Source organism: Physella acuta, unplaced genomic scaffold, assembly GCF_028476545.2.
Source record: "Physella acuta isolate Inbredline_101_S28 unplaced genomic scaffold, ASM2847654v3 ptg001030l, whole genome shotgun sequence".
NCBI classification, from domain to species: Eukaryota; Metazoa; Mollusca; class Gastropoda; family Physidae; genus Physella; species Physella acuta.
The window spans coordinates 173,990-186,309 of record NW_026732547.1 but is presented as its reverse complement, the minus strand read 5'-3'; the positions used below and the strand labels follow the sequence as shown (position 1 = coordinate 186,309).

The 12,320-nt window shown below is 53.2% G+C and overlaps 1 protein-coding gene across 3 annotated transcripts in view; it reads left to right on the top strand.

Annotated features, from left to right (window-relative positions):
• Window positions 1–12,320, top strand: part of LOC131954803 (uncharacterized) — a 94,541-nt gene that overhangs the window by 44,029 nt on the left and 38,192 nt on the right. For all 3 annotated transcript variants that reach the window (XM_059318596.1, XM_059318594.1, XM_059318595.1), the window contains exon 2: window positions 8,644–8,838. In XM_059318596.1, coding sequence (XP_059174579.1) covers window positions 8,686–8,838 — 153 coding nt within the window. In that variant the 5' untranslated portion in view covers window positions 8,644–8,685. The remainder of the gene's footprint in view (window positions 1–8,643; window positions 8,839–12,320) is intronic.

Here is a 12,320-nt window from a genome sequence, read left to right as displayed (position 1 = left end):
TTCAGACATTGCGCCGCCTTAGACACCCCCCACCCCCACCCTACCCTAGTGTATAGAAATGTCAGCCAGCTCTCACTGTGGTCCCTGCAAGTTTTTCTCTCCATCCTAATCACCCCTCCCCTTCAGACATTGCGCCGCCTTAGACAACCCCCCCCCCACCCTACCCTAGTGTATAGAAATGTCAGCCAGCTCTCACTGTGGTCCCTGCAAGTTTTTCTCTCCATCCTAATCACCCCTCCCCTTCAGACATTGCGCCGCCTTAGACACCCCCCCCCACACCCTACCCTAGTGTATAGAAATGTCAGCCAGCTCTCACTGTGGTCCCTGCAAGTTTTTCTCTCCATCCTAATCACCCCTCCCCTTCAGACATTGCGCCGCCTTAGACACCCCCCCACCCTACCCTAGTGTATAGAAATGTCAGCCAGCTCTCACTGTGGTCCCTGCAAGTTTTTCTCTCCATCCTAATCACCCCTCCCCTTCAGACATTGCTCCGCCTTAGACACCCCCCCCCCCACCCTACCCTAGTGTATAGAAATGTCAGCCAGCTCTCACTGTGGTCCCTGCAAGTTTTTCTCTCCATCCTAATCACCCCTCCCCTTCAGACATTGCGCCGCCTTAGACACCCCCCCCCCACCCTACCCTAGTGTATAGAAATGTCAGCCAGCTCTCACTGTGGTCCCTGCAAGTTTTTCTCTCCATCATAATCACCCCTCCCCTTCAGACATTGCGGCGCCTTAGACACCCCCCCCCCCCACCCTACCCTAGTGTATAGAAATGTCAGCCAGCTCTCACTGTGGTCCCTGCAAGTTTTTCTCTCCATCCTAATCACCCCTCCCCTTCAGACATTGCGCCGCCTTAGACACCCCCCCCCACCCTACCCTAGTGTATAGAAATGTCAGCCAGCTCTCACTGTGGTCCCTGCAAGTTTTTCTCTCCATCCTAATCACCCCTCCCCTTCAGACATTGCGCCGCCTTAGACACCCCCCCCCCACCCTACCCTAGTGTATAGAAATGTCAGCCAGCTCTCACTGTGGTCCCTGCAAGTTTTTCTCTCCATCCTAATCACCCCTCCCCTTCAGACATTGCGCCGCCTTAGACACCCCCCCCCCCCACCCTACCCTAGTGTATAGAAATGTCAGCCAGCTCTCACTGTGGTCCCTGCAAGTTTTTCTCTCCATCCTAATCACCCCTCCCCTTCAGACATTGCGCCGCCTTAGACACCCCCCCCCCCCCCACCCTACCCTAGTGTATAGAAATGTCAGCCAGCTCTCACTGTGGTCCCTGCAAGTTTTTCTCTCCATCCTAATCACCCCTCCCCTTCAGACATTGCGCCGCCTTAGACCCCCCCCCCCCCCCACCCTACCCTAGTGTATAGAAATGTCAGCCAGCTCTCACTGTGGTCCCTGCAAGTTTTTCTCTCCATCCTAATCACCCCTCCCCTTCAGACATTGCGCCGCCTTAGACACCCCCCCCCCCCCACCCTACCCTATTGTATAGAAATGTCAGCCAGCTCTCACTGTGGTCCCTGCAAGTTTTTCTCTCCATCCTAATCACCCCTCCCCTTCAGACATTGCGCCGCCTTTGACACCCCTCCCCACCCTAGTGTATAGAAATGTCAGCCAGCTCTCACTGTGGTCCCTGCAAGTTTTTCTCTCCATCCTAATCACCCCTCCCCTTCAGACATTGCGCCGCCATAGACACCCCCCCCCCCCACCCTACCCTAGTGTATAGAAATGTCAGCCAACTCTCACTGTGGTCCCTGCAAGTTTTTCTCTCCATCCTAATCACCCCTCCCCTTCAGACATTGCGCCGCCTTAGACACCCCCCCCCCACCCTACCCTAGTGTATAGAAATGTCAGCCAGCTCTCACTGTGGTCCCTGCAAGTTTTTCTCTCCATCCTAATCACCCATCCCCTTCAGACATTGCGCCGCCTTAGACACCCCTCCCCACCCTAGTGTATAGAAATGTCAGCCAGCTCTCACTGTGGTCCCTGCAAGTTTTTCTCTCCATCCTAATCACCCCTCCCCTTCAGACATTGCGCCGCCTTAGACACCCCCCCCCCACCCTACCCTAGTGTATAGAAATGTCAGCCAGCTCTCACTGTGGTCCCTGCAAGTTTTTCTCTCCATCCTAATCACCCCTCCCCTTCAGACATTGCGCCGCCTTAGACACCCCCCCCCCCCACCCTACCCTAGTGTATAGAAATGTCAGCCAGCTCTCACTGTGGTCCCTGCAAGTTTTTCTCTCCATCCTAATCACCCCTCCCCTTCAGACATTGCGCCGCCTTAGACACCCCCCCCCCACCCTACCCTAGTGTATAGAAATGTCAGCCAGCTCTCACTGTGGTCCCTGCAAGTTTTTCTCTCCATCCTAATCACCCCTCCCCTTCAGACATTGCGCCGCCTTAGACACCCCCCCCCACCCTACCCTAGTGTATAGAAATGTCAGCCAGCTCTCACTGTGGTCCCTGCAAGTTTTTCTCTCCATCCTAATCACCCCTCCCCTTCAGACATTGCGCCGCCTTAGACACCCCCCCCCCACCCTACCCTAGTGTATAGAAATGTCAGCCAGCTCTCACTGTGGTCCCTGCAAGTTTTTCTCTCCATCCTAATCACCCCTTCCCTTCAGACATTGCGCCGCCTTAGACACCCCCCCCCCCACCCTACCCTAGTGTATAGAAATGTCAGCCAGCTCTCACTGTGGTCCCTGCAAGTTTTTCTCTCCATCCTAATCACCCCTCCCCTTCAGACATTGCGCCGCCTTAGACACCCCCCCCCCCACCCTACCCTAGTGTATAGAAATGTCAGCCAGCTCTCACTGTGGTCCCTGCAAGTTTTTCTCTCCATCCTAATCACCCCTCCCCTTCAGACATTGCGCCGCCTTAGACACCCCCCCCCCCACCCTACCCTAGTGTATAGAAATGTCAGCCAGCTCTCACTGTGGTCCCTGCAAGTTTTTCTCTCCATCCTAATCACCCCTCCCCTTCAGACATTGCGCCGCCTTAGACACCCCCCCCCCCCCCACCCTACCCTAGTGTATAGAAATGTCAGCCAGCTCTCACTGTGGTCCCTGCAAGTTTTTCTCTCCATCCTAATCACCCCTCCCCTTCAGACATTGCGCCGCCTTAGACACCCCCCCCCCCCCACCCTACCCTAGTGTATAGAAATGTCAGCCAGCTCTCACTGTGGTCCCTGCAAGTTTTTCTCTCCATCCTAATCACCCCTCCCCTTCAGACATTGCGCCGCCTTAGACACCCCCCCCCCCCACCCTACCCTAGTGTATAGAAATGTCAGCCAGCTCTCACTGTGGTCCCTGCAAGTTTTTCTCTCCATCCTAATCACCCCTCCCCTTCAGACATTGCGCCGCCTTAGACACCCCCCCCCACCCTACCCTAGTGTATAGAAATGTCAGCCAGCTCTCACTGTGGTCCCTGCAAGTTTTTCTCTCCATCCTAATCACCCCTCCCCTTCAGACATTGCGCCGCCTTAGACACCCCCCCCCCACCCTACCCTAGTGTATAGAAATGTCAGCCAGCTCTCACTGTGGTCCCTGCAAGTTTTTCTCTCCATCCTAATCACCCCTCCCCTTCAGACATTGCGCCGCCTTAGACCCCCCCCCCCACCCTACCCTAGTGTATAGAAATGTCAGCCAGCTCTCACTGTGGTCCCTGCAAGTTTTTCTCTCCATCCTAATCACCCCTCCCCTTCAGACATTGCGCCGCCTTAGACACCCCCCCCCCACCCTACCCTATTGTATAGAAATGTCAGCCAGCTCTCACTGTGGTCCCTGCAAGTTTTTCTCTCCATCCTAATCACCCCTCCCCTTCAGACATTGCGCCGCCTTAGACACCCCCTCCCCACCCTAGTGTATAGAAATGTCAGCCAGCTCTCACTGTGGTCCCTGCAAGTTTTTCTCTCCATCCTAATCACCCCTCCCCTTCAGACATTGCGCCGCCATAGACACCCCCCCCCCACCCTACCCTAGTGTATAGAAATGTCAGCCAGCTCTCACTGTGGTCCCTGCAAGTTTTTCTCTCCATCCTAATCACCCCTCCCCTTCAGACATTGCGCCGCCTTAGACACCCCCCCCCCACCCTACCCTAGTGTATAGAAATGTCAGCCAGCTCTCACTGTGGTCCCTGCAAGTTTTTCTCTCCATCCTAATCACCCCTCCCCTTCAGACATTGCGCCGCCTTAGACACCCCCCCCCCACCCTACCCTAGTGTATAGAAATGTCAGCCAGCTCTCACTGTGGTCCCTGCAAGTTTTTCTCTCCATCCTAATCACCCCTCCCCTTCAGACATTGCGCCGCCTTAGACACCCCCCCCCCACCCTACCCTAGTGTATAGAAATGTCAGCCAGCTCTCACTGTGGTCCCTGCAAGTTTTTCTCTCCATCCTAATCACCCCTCCCCTTCAGACATTGCGCCGCCTTAGACACCCCCCCCCCCACCCTACCCTAGTGTATAGAAATGTCAGCCAGCTCTCACTGTGGTCCCTGCAAGTTTTTCTCTCCATCCTAATCACCCCTCCCCTTCAGACATTGCGCCGCCTTAGACACCCCCCCCCCCCACCCTACCCTAGTGTATAGAAATGTCAGCCAGCTCTCACTGTGGTCCCTGCAAGTTTTTCTCTCCATCCTAATCACCCCTCCCCTTCAGACATTGCGCCGCCTTAGACACCCCCCCCCCCCACCCTACCCTAGTGTATAGAAATGTCAGCCAGCTCTCACTGTGGTCCCTGCAAGTTTTTCTCTCCATCCTAATCACCCCTTCCCTTCAGACATTGCGCCGCCTTAGACACCCCCCCCCCCCACCCTACCCTAGTGTATAGAAATGTCAGCCAGCTCTCACTGTGGTCCCTGCAAGTTTTTCTCTCCATCCTAATCACCCCTCCCCTTCAGACATTGCGCCGCCTTAGACACCCCCCCCACCCTACCCTAGTGTATAGAAATGTCAGCCAGCTCTCACTGTGGTCCCTGCAAGTTTTTCTCTCCATCCTAATCACCCCTCCCCTTCAGACATTGCGCCGCCTTAGACACCCCCCCCCCCCACCCTACCCTAGTGTATAGAAATGTCAGCCAGCTCTCACTGTGGTCCCTGCAAGTTTTTCTCTCCATCCTAATCACCCCTCCCCTTCAGACATTGCGCCGCCTTAGACACCCCCCCCCACCCTACCCTAGTGTATAGAAATGTCAGCCAGCTCTCACTGTGGTCCCTGCAAGTTTTTCTCTCCATCCTAATCACCCCTCCCCTTCAGACATTGCGCCGCCTTAGACACCCCCCCACCCTACCCTAGTGTATAGAAATGTCAGCCAGCTCTCACTGTGGTCCCTGCAAGTTTTTCTCTCCATCCTAATCACCCCTCCCCTTCAGACATTGCGCCGCCTTAGACACCCCCCCCCCCACCCTACCCTAGTGTATAGAAATGTCAGCCAGCTCTCACTGTGGTCCCTGCAAGTTTTTCTCTCCATCCTAATCACCCCTCCCCTTCAGACATTGCGCCGCCTTAGACACCCCCCCCACCCTACCCTAGTGTATAGAAATGTCAGCCAGCTCTCACTGTGGTCCCTGCAAGTTTTTCTCTCCATCCTAATCACCCCTCCCCTTCAGACATTGCGCCGCCTTAGACACCCCCCCCCACCCTACCCTAGTGTATAGAAATGTCAGCCAGCTCTCACTGTGGTCCCTGCAAGTTTTTCTCTCCATCCTAATCACCCCTCCCCTTCAGACATTGCGCCGCCTTAGACACCCCCCCCCCCCCCCCACCCTACCCTAGTGTATAGAAATGTCAGCCAGCTCTCACTGTGGTCCCTGCAAGTTTTTCTCTCCATCCTAATCACCCCTCCCCTTCAGACATTGCGCCGCCTTAGACACCCCCCCCCCCACCCTACCCTAGTGTATAGAAATGTCAGCCAGCTCTCACTGTGGTCCCTGCAAGTTTTTCTCTCCATCCTAATCACCCCTCCCCTTCAGACATTGCGCCGCCTTAGACACCCCCCCCCCCACCCTAGTGTATAGAAATGTCAGCCAGCTCTCACTGTGGTCCCTGCAAGTTTTTCTCTCCATCATAATCACCCCTCCCCTTCAGACATTGCGCCGCCTTAGACACCCCCCCCCCCACCCTACCCTAGTGTATAGAAATGTCAGCCAGCTCTCACTGTGGTCCCTGCAAGTTTTTCTCTCCATCCTAATCACCCCTCCCCTTCAGACATTGCGCCGCCTTAGACACCCCCCCCACCCTACCCTCGTGTATAGAAATGTCAGCCAGCTCTCACTGTGGTCCCTGCAAGTTTTTCTCTCCATCCTAATCACCCCTCCCCTTCAGACATTGCGCCGCCTTAGACACCCCCCCCCCCACCCTACCCTAGTGTATAGAAATGTCAGCCAGCTCTCACTGTGGTCCCTGCAAGTTTTTCTCTCCATCCTAATCACCCCTCCCCTTCAGACATTGCGCCGCCTTAGACACCCCCCCCCCCACCCTACCCTAGTGTATAGAAATGTCAGCCAGCTCTCACTGTGGTCCCTGCAAGTTTTTCTCTCCATCCTAATCACCCCTCCCCTTCAGACATTGCGCCGCCTTAGACAACCCCCCCCCACCCTACCCTAGTGTATAGAAATGTCAGCCAGCTCTCACTGTGGTCCCTGCAAGTTTTTCTCTCCATCCTAATCACCCCTCCCCTTCAGACATTGCGCCGCCTTAGACACCCCCCCCCCCCACCCTACCCTAGTGTATAGAAATGTCAGCCAGCTCTCACTGTGGTCCCTGCAAGTTTTTCTCTCCATCCTAATCACCCCTCCCCTTCAGACATTGCGCCGCCTTAGACACCCCCCCCCCCCAGGCATTACAATCAGGGTAAGATTTTGTTTGTCAACTCCCCCCCCCCCCCTGTTCTTTTGTTGCACTGTCAGGGTGACAAATCACTTCAATTGTGTGAGGTTGTGTTGGGTGACAAATCACTTCAATTGTGTGACGTTGTGTTGGCCAGACTAAGACATTTAGTGCACTAGTTCTAGGGCTGTCCTATAGTTTTCTATTGTCATTCAGTGTATGTGTGTAGATGCTCGCGTTTGCATGCGTGTGTGTGCGTAGAAGCTCGGGTTTGCGTATGTGTGTGTGCGTGTGTGCGTGCATGTGTGTGCGTGTGTGTGTTTGCATATGTGTGCGCGCGTGCATGTGTATATGTATGCGTGTCTCTAAAGCCGTTTAAGGAACGCCAACAATCTGCCAACACCCCTGCAGCACCTCAGTTGGCAGCAAATGTCAGGCTGCAGATGTCACCTGTCATCTAGAGAGCTGTGGTCTGACATGAGATCATGACATAGCACGTCCCTGCACCAGGTCAGGGTGACCCAGGCGACTAATGACTGGACCAGGACTAATAGACACCTGACCGAGTTTTCACACCTAGCTCGATGGAGACCTGGCTGATAAAATACTGCACCCCACCCCCACCCCACCTCCTCTCAGCATGCGTGAAACCAGTTTACGACAGCGACAAGATGAAGGGCGACAACCACTCTAGCAACCACTCCAGGTGACAACCATAGCAGGGAAAAGTTACAACCGTGTTGGGGGAGGGGGTGAAGTTGACAATAAAACTGAAGTCATGCTAAACTTTGTCGAACGTTGGATGGCGGCCGATTACAAGAGATTGATACAAGATATTTTTTGTTGTCTGTTGTTTCCTAATGGCAGGTTGGCAGGTTGGTCTTATTGGTGGGTTGGCTCTGATAATCTCCACACAACCTGCTACATGCCCTGTGGACCCACACAACCTGCGACATGCCCTGGTCCACACAACCTGCGACATACCCTGTGGACCCACACAACCTGCGACATGCCCTGTGGACCCACACAACCTGCGACATGCCATGTGGGCCCACACAACCTGCGATATGCCCTGTCCTTGACCCACATAATTTGGGCCTGTCACTAGCCCACAAAGACCGAGTGACATGACACCAAATGACATGACACCAAATGACAGAGTGACGTCACACAGTTGACCAGGGTACACCACTTCCTGTCTTCCACTAATATCTACGTCCCATAACTCGGCACGACCTGGGATTCCAGAAGTCAGCACTAAGACGCGCCAGGCTGGCGAGTGATACATTTCTCCACGCGGGCTGCAAACTGTCGGCAAGTGTGTCCGGACAAATTTTGTCCGCGCCGAGTGCCTGGTGCAGCAGCCATGTTCACTCAAGCAGAAGATTCCAACGGTCGTCTGCCAACAGTTGACACGCCCCCACACTCTGCTGCAGACCGTTAGAGGAAAACCTGACATTAGGTTGTGTCAGCTAGCTCAAGTCTGGCTGTGACAGCTAGCTAAAGTCTGGCTATGTCAGCTAGCTAGTCTGGCTGTGTCAGCTAGCTAAAGTCTGGCTGTGTCAGCTAAAGTCTGGCTATGTCAGCTAGCTAGTCTGGCTGTGTCAGCTAGCTAAAGTCTGGCTGTGTTACGGCTGCGCTGCTACACGTCTGCTGTTGCTCACCTGGAATCTCCCCACCTGCTGAGCTCATATGAAATCTCCCCATCTGGAATCTCCCCACCTGCTCTAGATTTGCTCACATTTCCGTGTCTTGAATTCTTTCTTTAATGATAATGATCAGCCTCTAATTGAGCCATTTCATTTTGTTTCAGGATGGCCTAGTGGGCCAACATCAGCCCTTGTCCTATCCCAGCATGGCTCCGTGGGCCATCTTAGTGGCCTTCACCTTGCTGGTCTGTACTTCCGGTCAAGAAGAGGCCGTGAGTCACCTGATCCTCTTTGACTCCCTCCCTGAAGGCCACGCCCACTCCAGGACAGTCAACCTTGACGTGAGGACAAATTACTCGGTAGGTGGGGGACGTGTGCGGGGTGGGGGGATGTGTGGGTGGGTGGACGTGTGGGTGGTGGACGTGTGGGGGGTGGATGTGTGGGTGGGTGGATGTGTGGGTGGTGGACGTGTGGGTGGGTGGATGTGTGGGTGGGTGGATGTGTGGGGGACGTGTGGGTGGGTGGATGTGTGGGTGGTGGACGTGTGGGTGGGTGGATGTGTGGGTGGGTGGATGTGTGGGGGACGTGTGGGGGGTGGATGTGCGGGTGGTGGATGTGTGGGTGGGTGGATGTGTGGGGGACGTGTGGGGGGTGGATCTGCGGGTGGTGGATGTGTGGGTGGGTGGGTGGATGTGTGGGGGACGTGTGGGTGGTGGATGTGCGGGTGGTGGATGTGTGGGTGGGTGGATGTGTGGGGGACGTGTGGGTGGGTGGATGTGTGGGTGGTGGACGTGTGGGTGGGTGGATGTGTGGGTGGGGGACGTGTGGGTGGGTGGATGTGTGGGTGGGTGACTATATTACCACCTGAAAGATTGGTAGTCTGACTTGCCCTTGGGATGAAAACTTAATTAATGATTCGATTAATGAGCTAATTAATGAGTGAATTAATGACAAGCATCTCTGGCATCTGCCAGCAAGCAGACGACCATTGGCATGACGTCATCACTCACAAGAATTTTGGAATGTACCAAACGTGTAGCAGACGACGAGTTGTTTTGGGGGGGGGGGGGGGGTGAACATTTTCAGTTGTCCCTGTGGACGGTAGCCCCGTCCAACCAAATCGTCAGGTCTGTTGTTAGCGCTATGCTTGCTTAGCTGGAGGTCGCTGGTTCAAATCCTTGCTTGACTTCCGGTCGTGTATGACATGGTCTACTTGTCAGCTGTCTCTGTTGTCGTGTCTTGTCACAGTTGTATCTGTTGTCTAACAAGTGGTTGTCACCAACAAGTGGTTGTCACTAACAAGGGGTTGTCACTAACAAGTGGTTGTCACTAGCAAGTGGTTGTCACTAGCAAGTGGTTGTCACTAGCAAGTGGTTGTCACTAGCAAGTGGTTGTCACTAACAAGTGGTTGTCACTAACAAGTGGTTGTCACTAGCAAGTGGTTGTCACTAGCAAGTGGTTGTCACTAACAAGTGGTTGTCACTAACAAGTGGTTGTCACTAACAAGTGGTTGTCACCAACAAGTGGTTGTCACTAACAAGTGGTTGTCACTAGCAAGTGGTTGTCACTAACTAGTGGTTGTCACTATCTAGTGGTTGTCACTAACAAGCTGTTGTCACTAGCAAGTGGTTGTCCCTAACAAGTGGTTGTCACTAACTAGTGGTTGTCACTAGCACTTAGCTGCCATTCTTGTCACACACGCCATGTTTTTGTCGCGTCTACAGACGGCTGCCATCCATCTTCAGCAGTACCGATACATCAGGCTCAAAGTGTTTCCTGTCTGTGTGACTCGAGGGGGGGGGTATGGATGGAGGGAGGGAGGGGGTATGGAGGGAGGGAGGGAGGGAGGGAGGGGGGGTATGGAGGGAGGGAGGGAGGGGGGTATGGAGGGAGGGAGGTAAACAGTATTAACAAGTGGCCGCCATTTACGGATCAGAGGCCGGCACCCCCCCCCCTCCTATATTGTTATTATCTTTGGCTAACAGGCGTTCCCTTCCCCCACCCCCCAAGTCGTAAAGGTCGGAGACGATCTTTATGAGCTACAATCATGTAACAGTTTTTATGTTTGTGTCAGACGATTGATCTGGCAAACAGTTCAGTCAGTCTGTAAAGCCAGCTAGCCGTCTACTTTCTCAATTTTGTGAAGATTGCAATCATGTAGCTCAGAATCATTTATTTACCACCCCGTTTGGCGCCCCCTAAGTTCGGCGCCCGGGGCGGCATCCTCAAGCTCCGCCCCAATTACAGGCGACCTGACTAGTGGATGACCAGCATGAGAGGACTCTGTGCGATGTGTACATCAGTGTACATAGCTGACACATCAGTTGCTCATCTGTGATGTGTACATCTCTCACATGTTGCTCATCTTGGTTTAATGAATCATGTGTATGCAAGCACTTGCCTTGACTAACACACCAGCTAAACACACACACCAACCTGATCCCACACCACAACTAATCCCTGATCCCACACCACAACTGATCCCTGATCCCATGACACAACTGATCCCTGATCCCACACCACAACTGACCCCTGATCCCATGACACAACTGATCCCATGACACAACTGATCCCATACCACAACTGATCCCTGATCCCATGACACAACTGATCCCATGACACAACTGATCCCATGACACAACTGATCCCTGATCCCATACCACAACTGATCCCTGATCCCACACCACAACTGACCCCTGATCCCACACCACAACTGATCCCTGATCCCATACCACAACTGATCCCTGATCCCATGACACAACTGATCCCATGACACAACTAATCCCTTATCAGTTGAATGACTAGATTCTCTCAGCCACTGGGGACAAAACAAATGGCGAAGAGTTTTTGCATAAATTAACATAAATGTACAATCAACTTGTAAAAAGTCATAGCAGGTTCAACCCCCGAGGGGAGGGGGGTGGTAATTGACCTGTAAGTACCCCTAACAATACAGCCCCCCCCCCCCCCCCCGTGTGTTGTAGGTCAGTCATGTGGTTACTACACAAACTCAGACACACTTTCTAATCCTTTAAACCCTAACTCAGTGTAAGACTTTAATCCCTAACCCTAATCCACACCAACAAACAATGAACTAGATCCAAGTCACTGACCGACATTACAACGGGATATAATTAGTTGAGAGCCCCCCCCCCTTCCCCCCCTCAGTGTACTAGACTAACTAGAGAGATAAAACTTTCTTAAAATAATGTGACGTCTTCACGTCTTGAGATGGAGCATTCATTTCTTACATTTATTTTATAACACGGTGCAACGTGTTTCTTTCAGGCATTTTTAAAAAGATAAATTAAATTTTTTTTTACCAAACTTGTAATTACCCCCCCCCCCTCAAGCAAAATACCTGAAAGAAACCCTCCTTGACCTGACACCAGTGTAACCCCAACTGTTGTAGTAATCAGCTAGGTTGGCCAACAGCTATACATGAAGCTCAGTTGGCCAACAGCTATACATGAAGCTCAGTTGGCCAACAGCTATACATGAAGCTCAGTTGGCCAACAGCTATACATGAAGCTCAGTTGGCCAACAGCTATACATGAAGCTCAGTTGGCCAACAGCTATACATTAAGCTCAGTTGGCCAACAGCTATCTATTAAGCTCAGTTGGCCAGCAGCTGTCTATTAAGCTCAGTTGGCCAGCAGCTGTCTATTAAGCTCAGTTGGCCAACAGCTGTCTATTAAGCTCAGTTGCCCAACAGCTGTCTATTAAGCTCAGTTGGCCAGCAGCTGTCTATTAAGCTCAGTTGGCCAACAGCTGTCTATTAAGCTCAGTTGGCCAGCAGCTGTCTACTAAGCTCAGTTGGCCAACAGCTGTCTATTAAGCT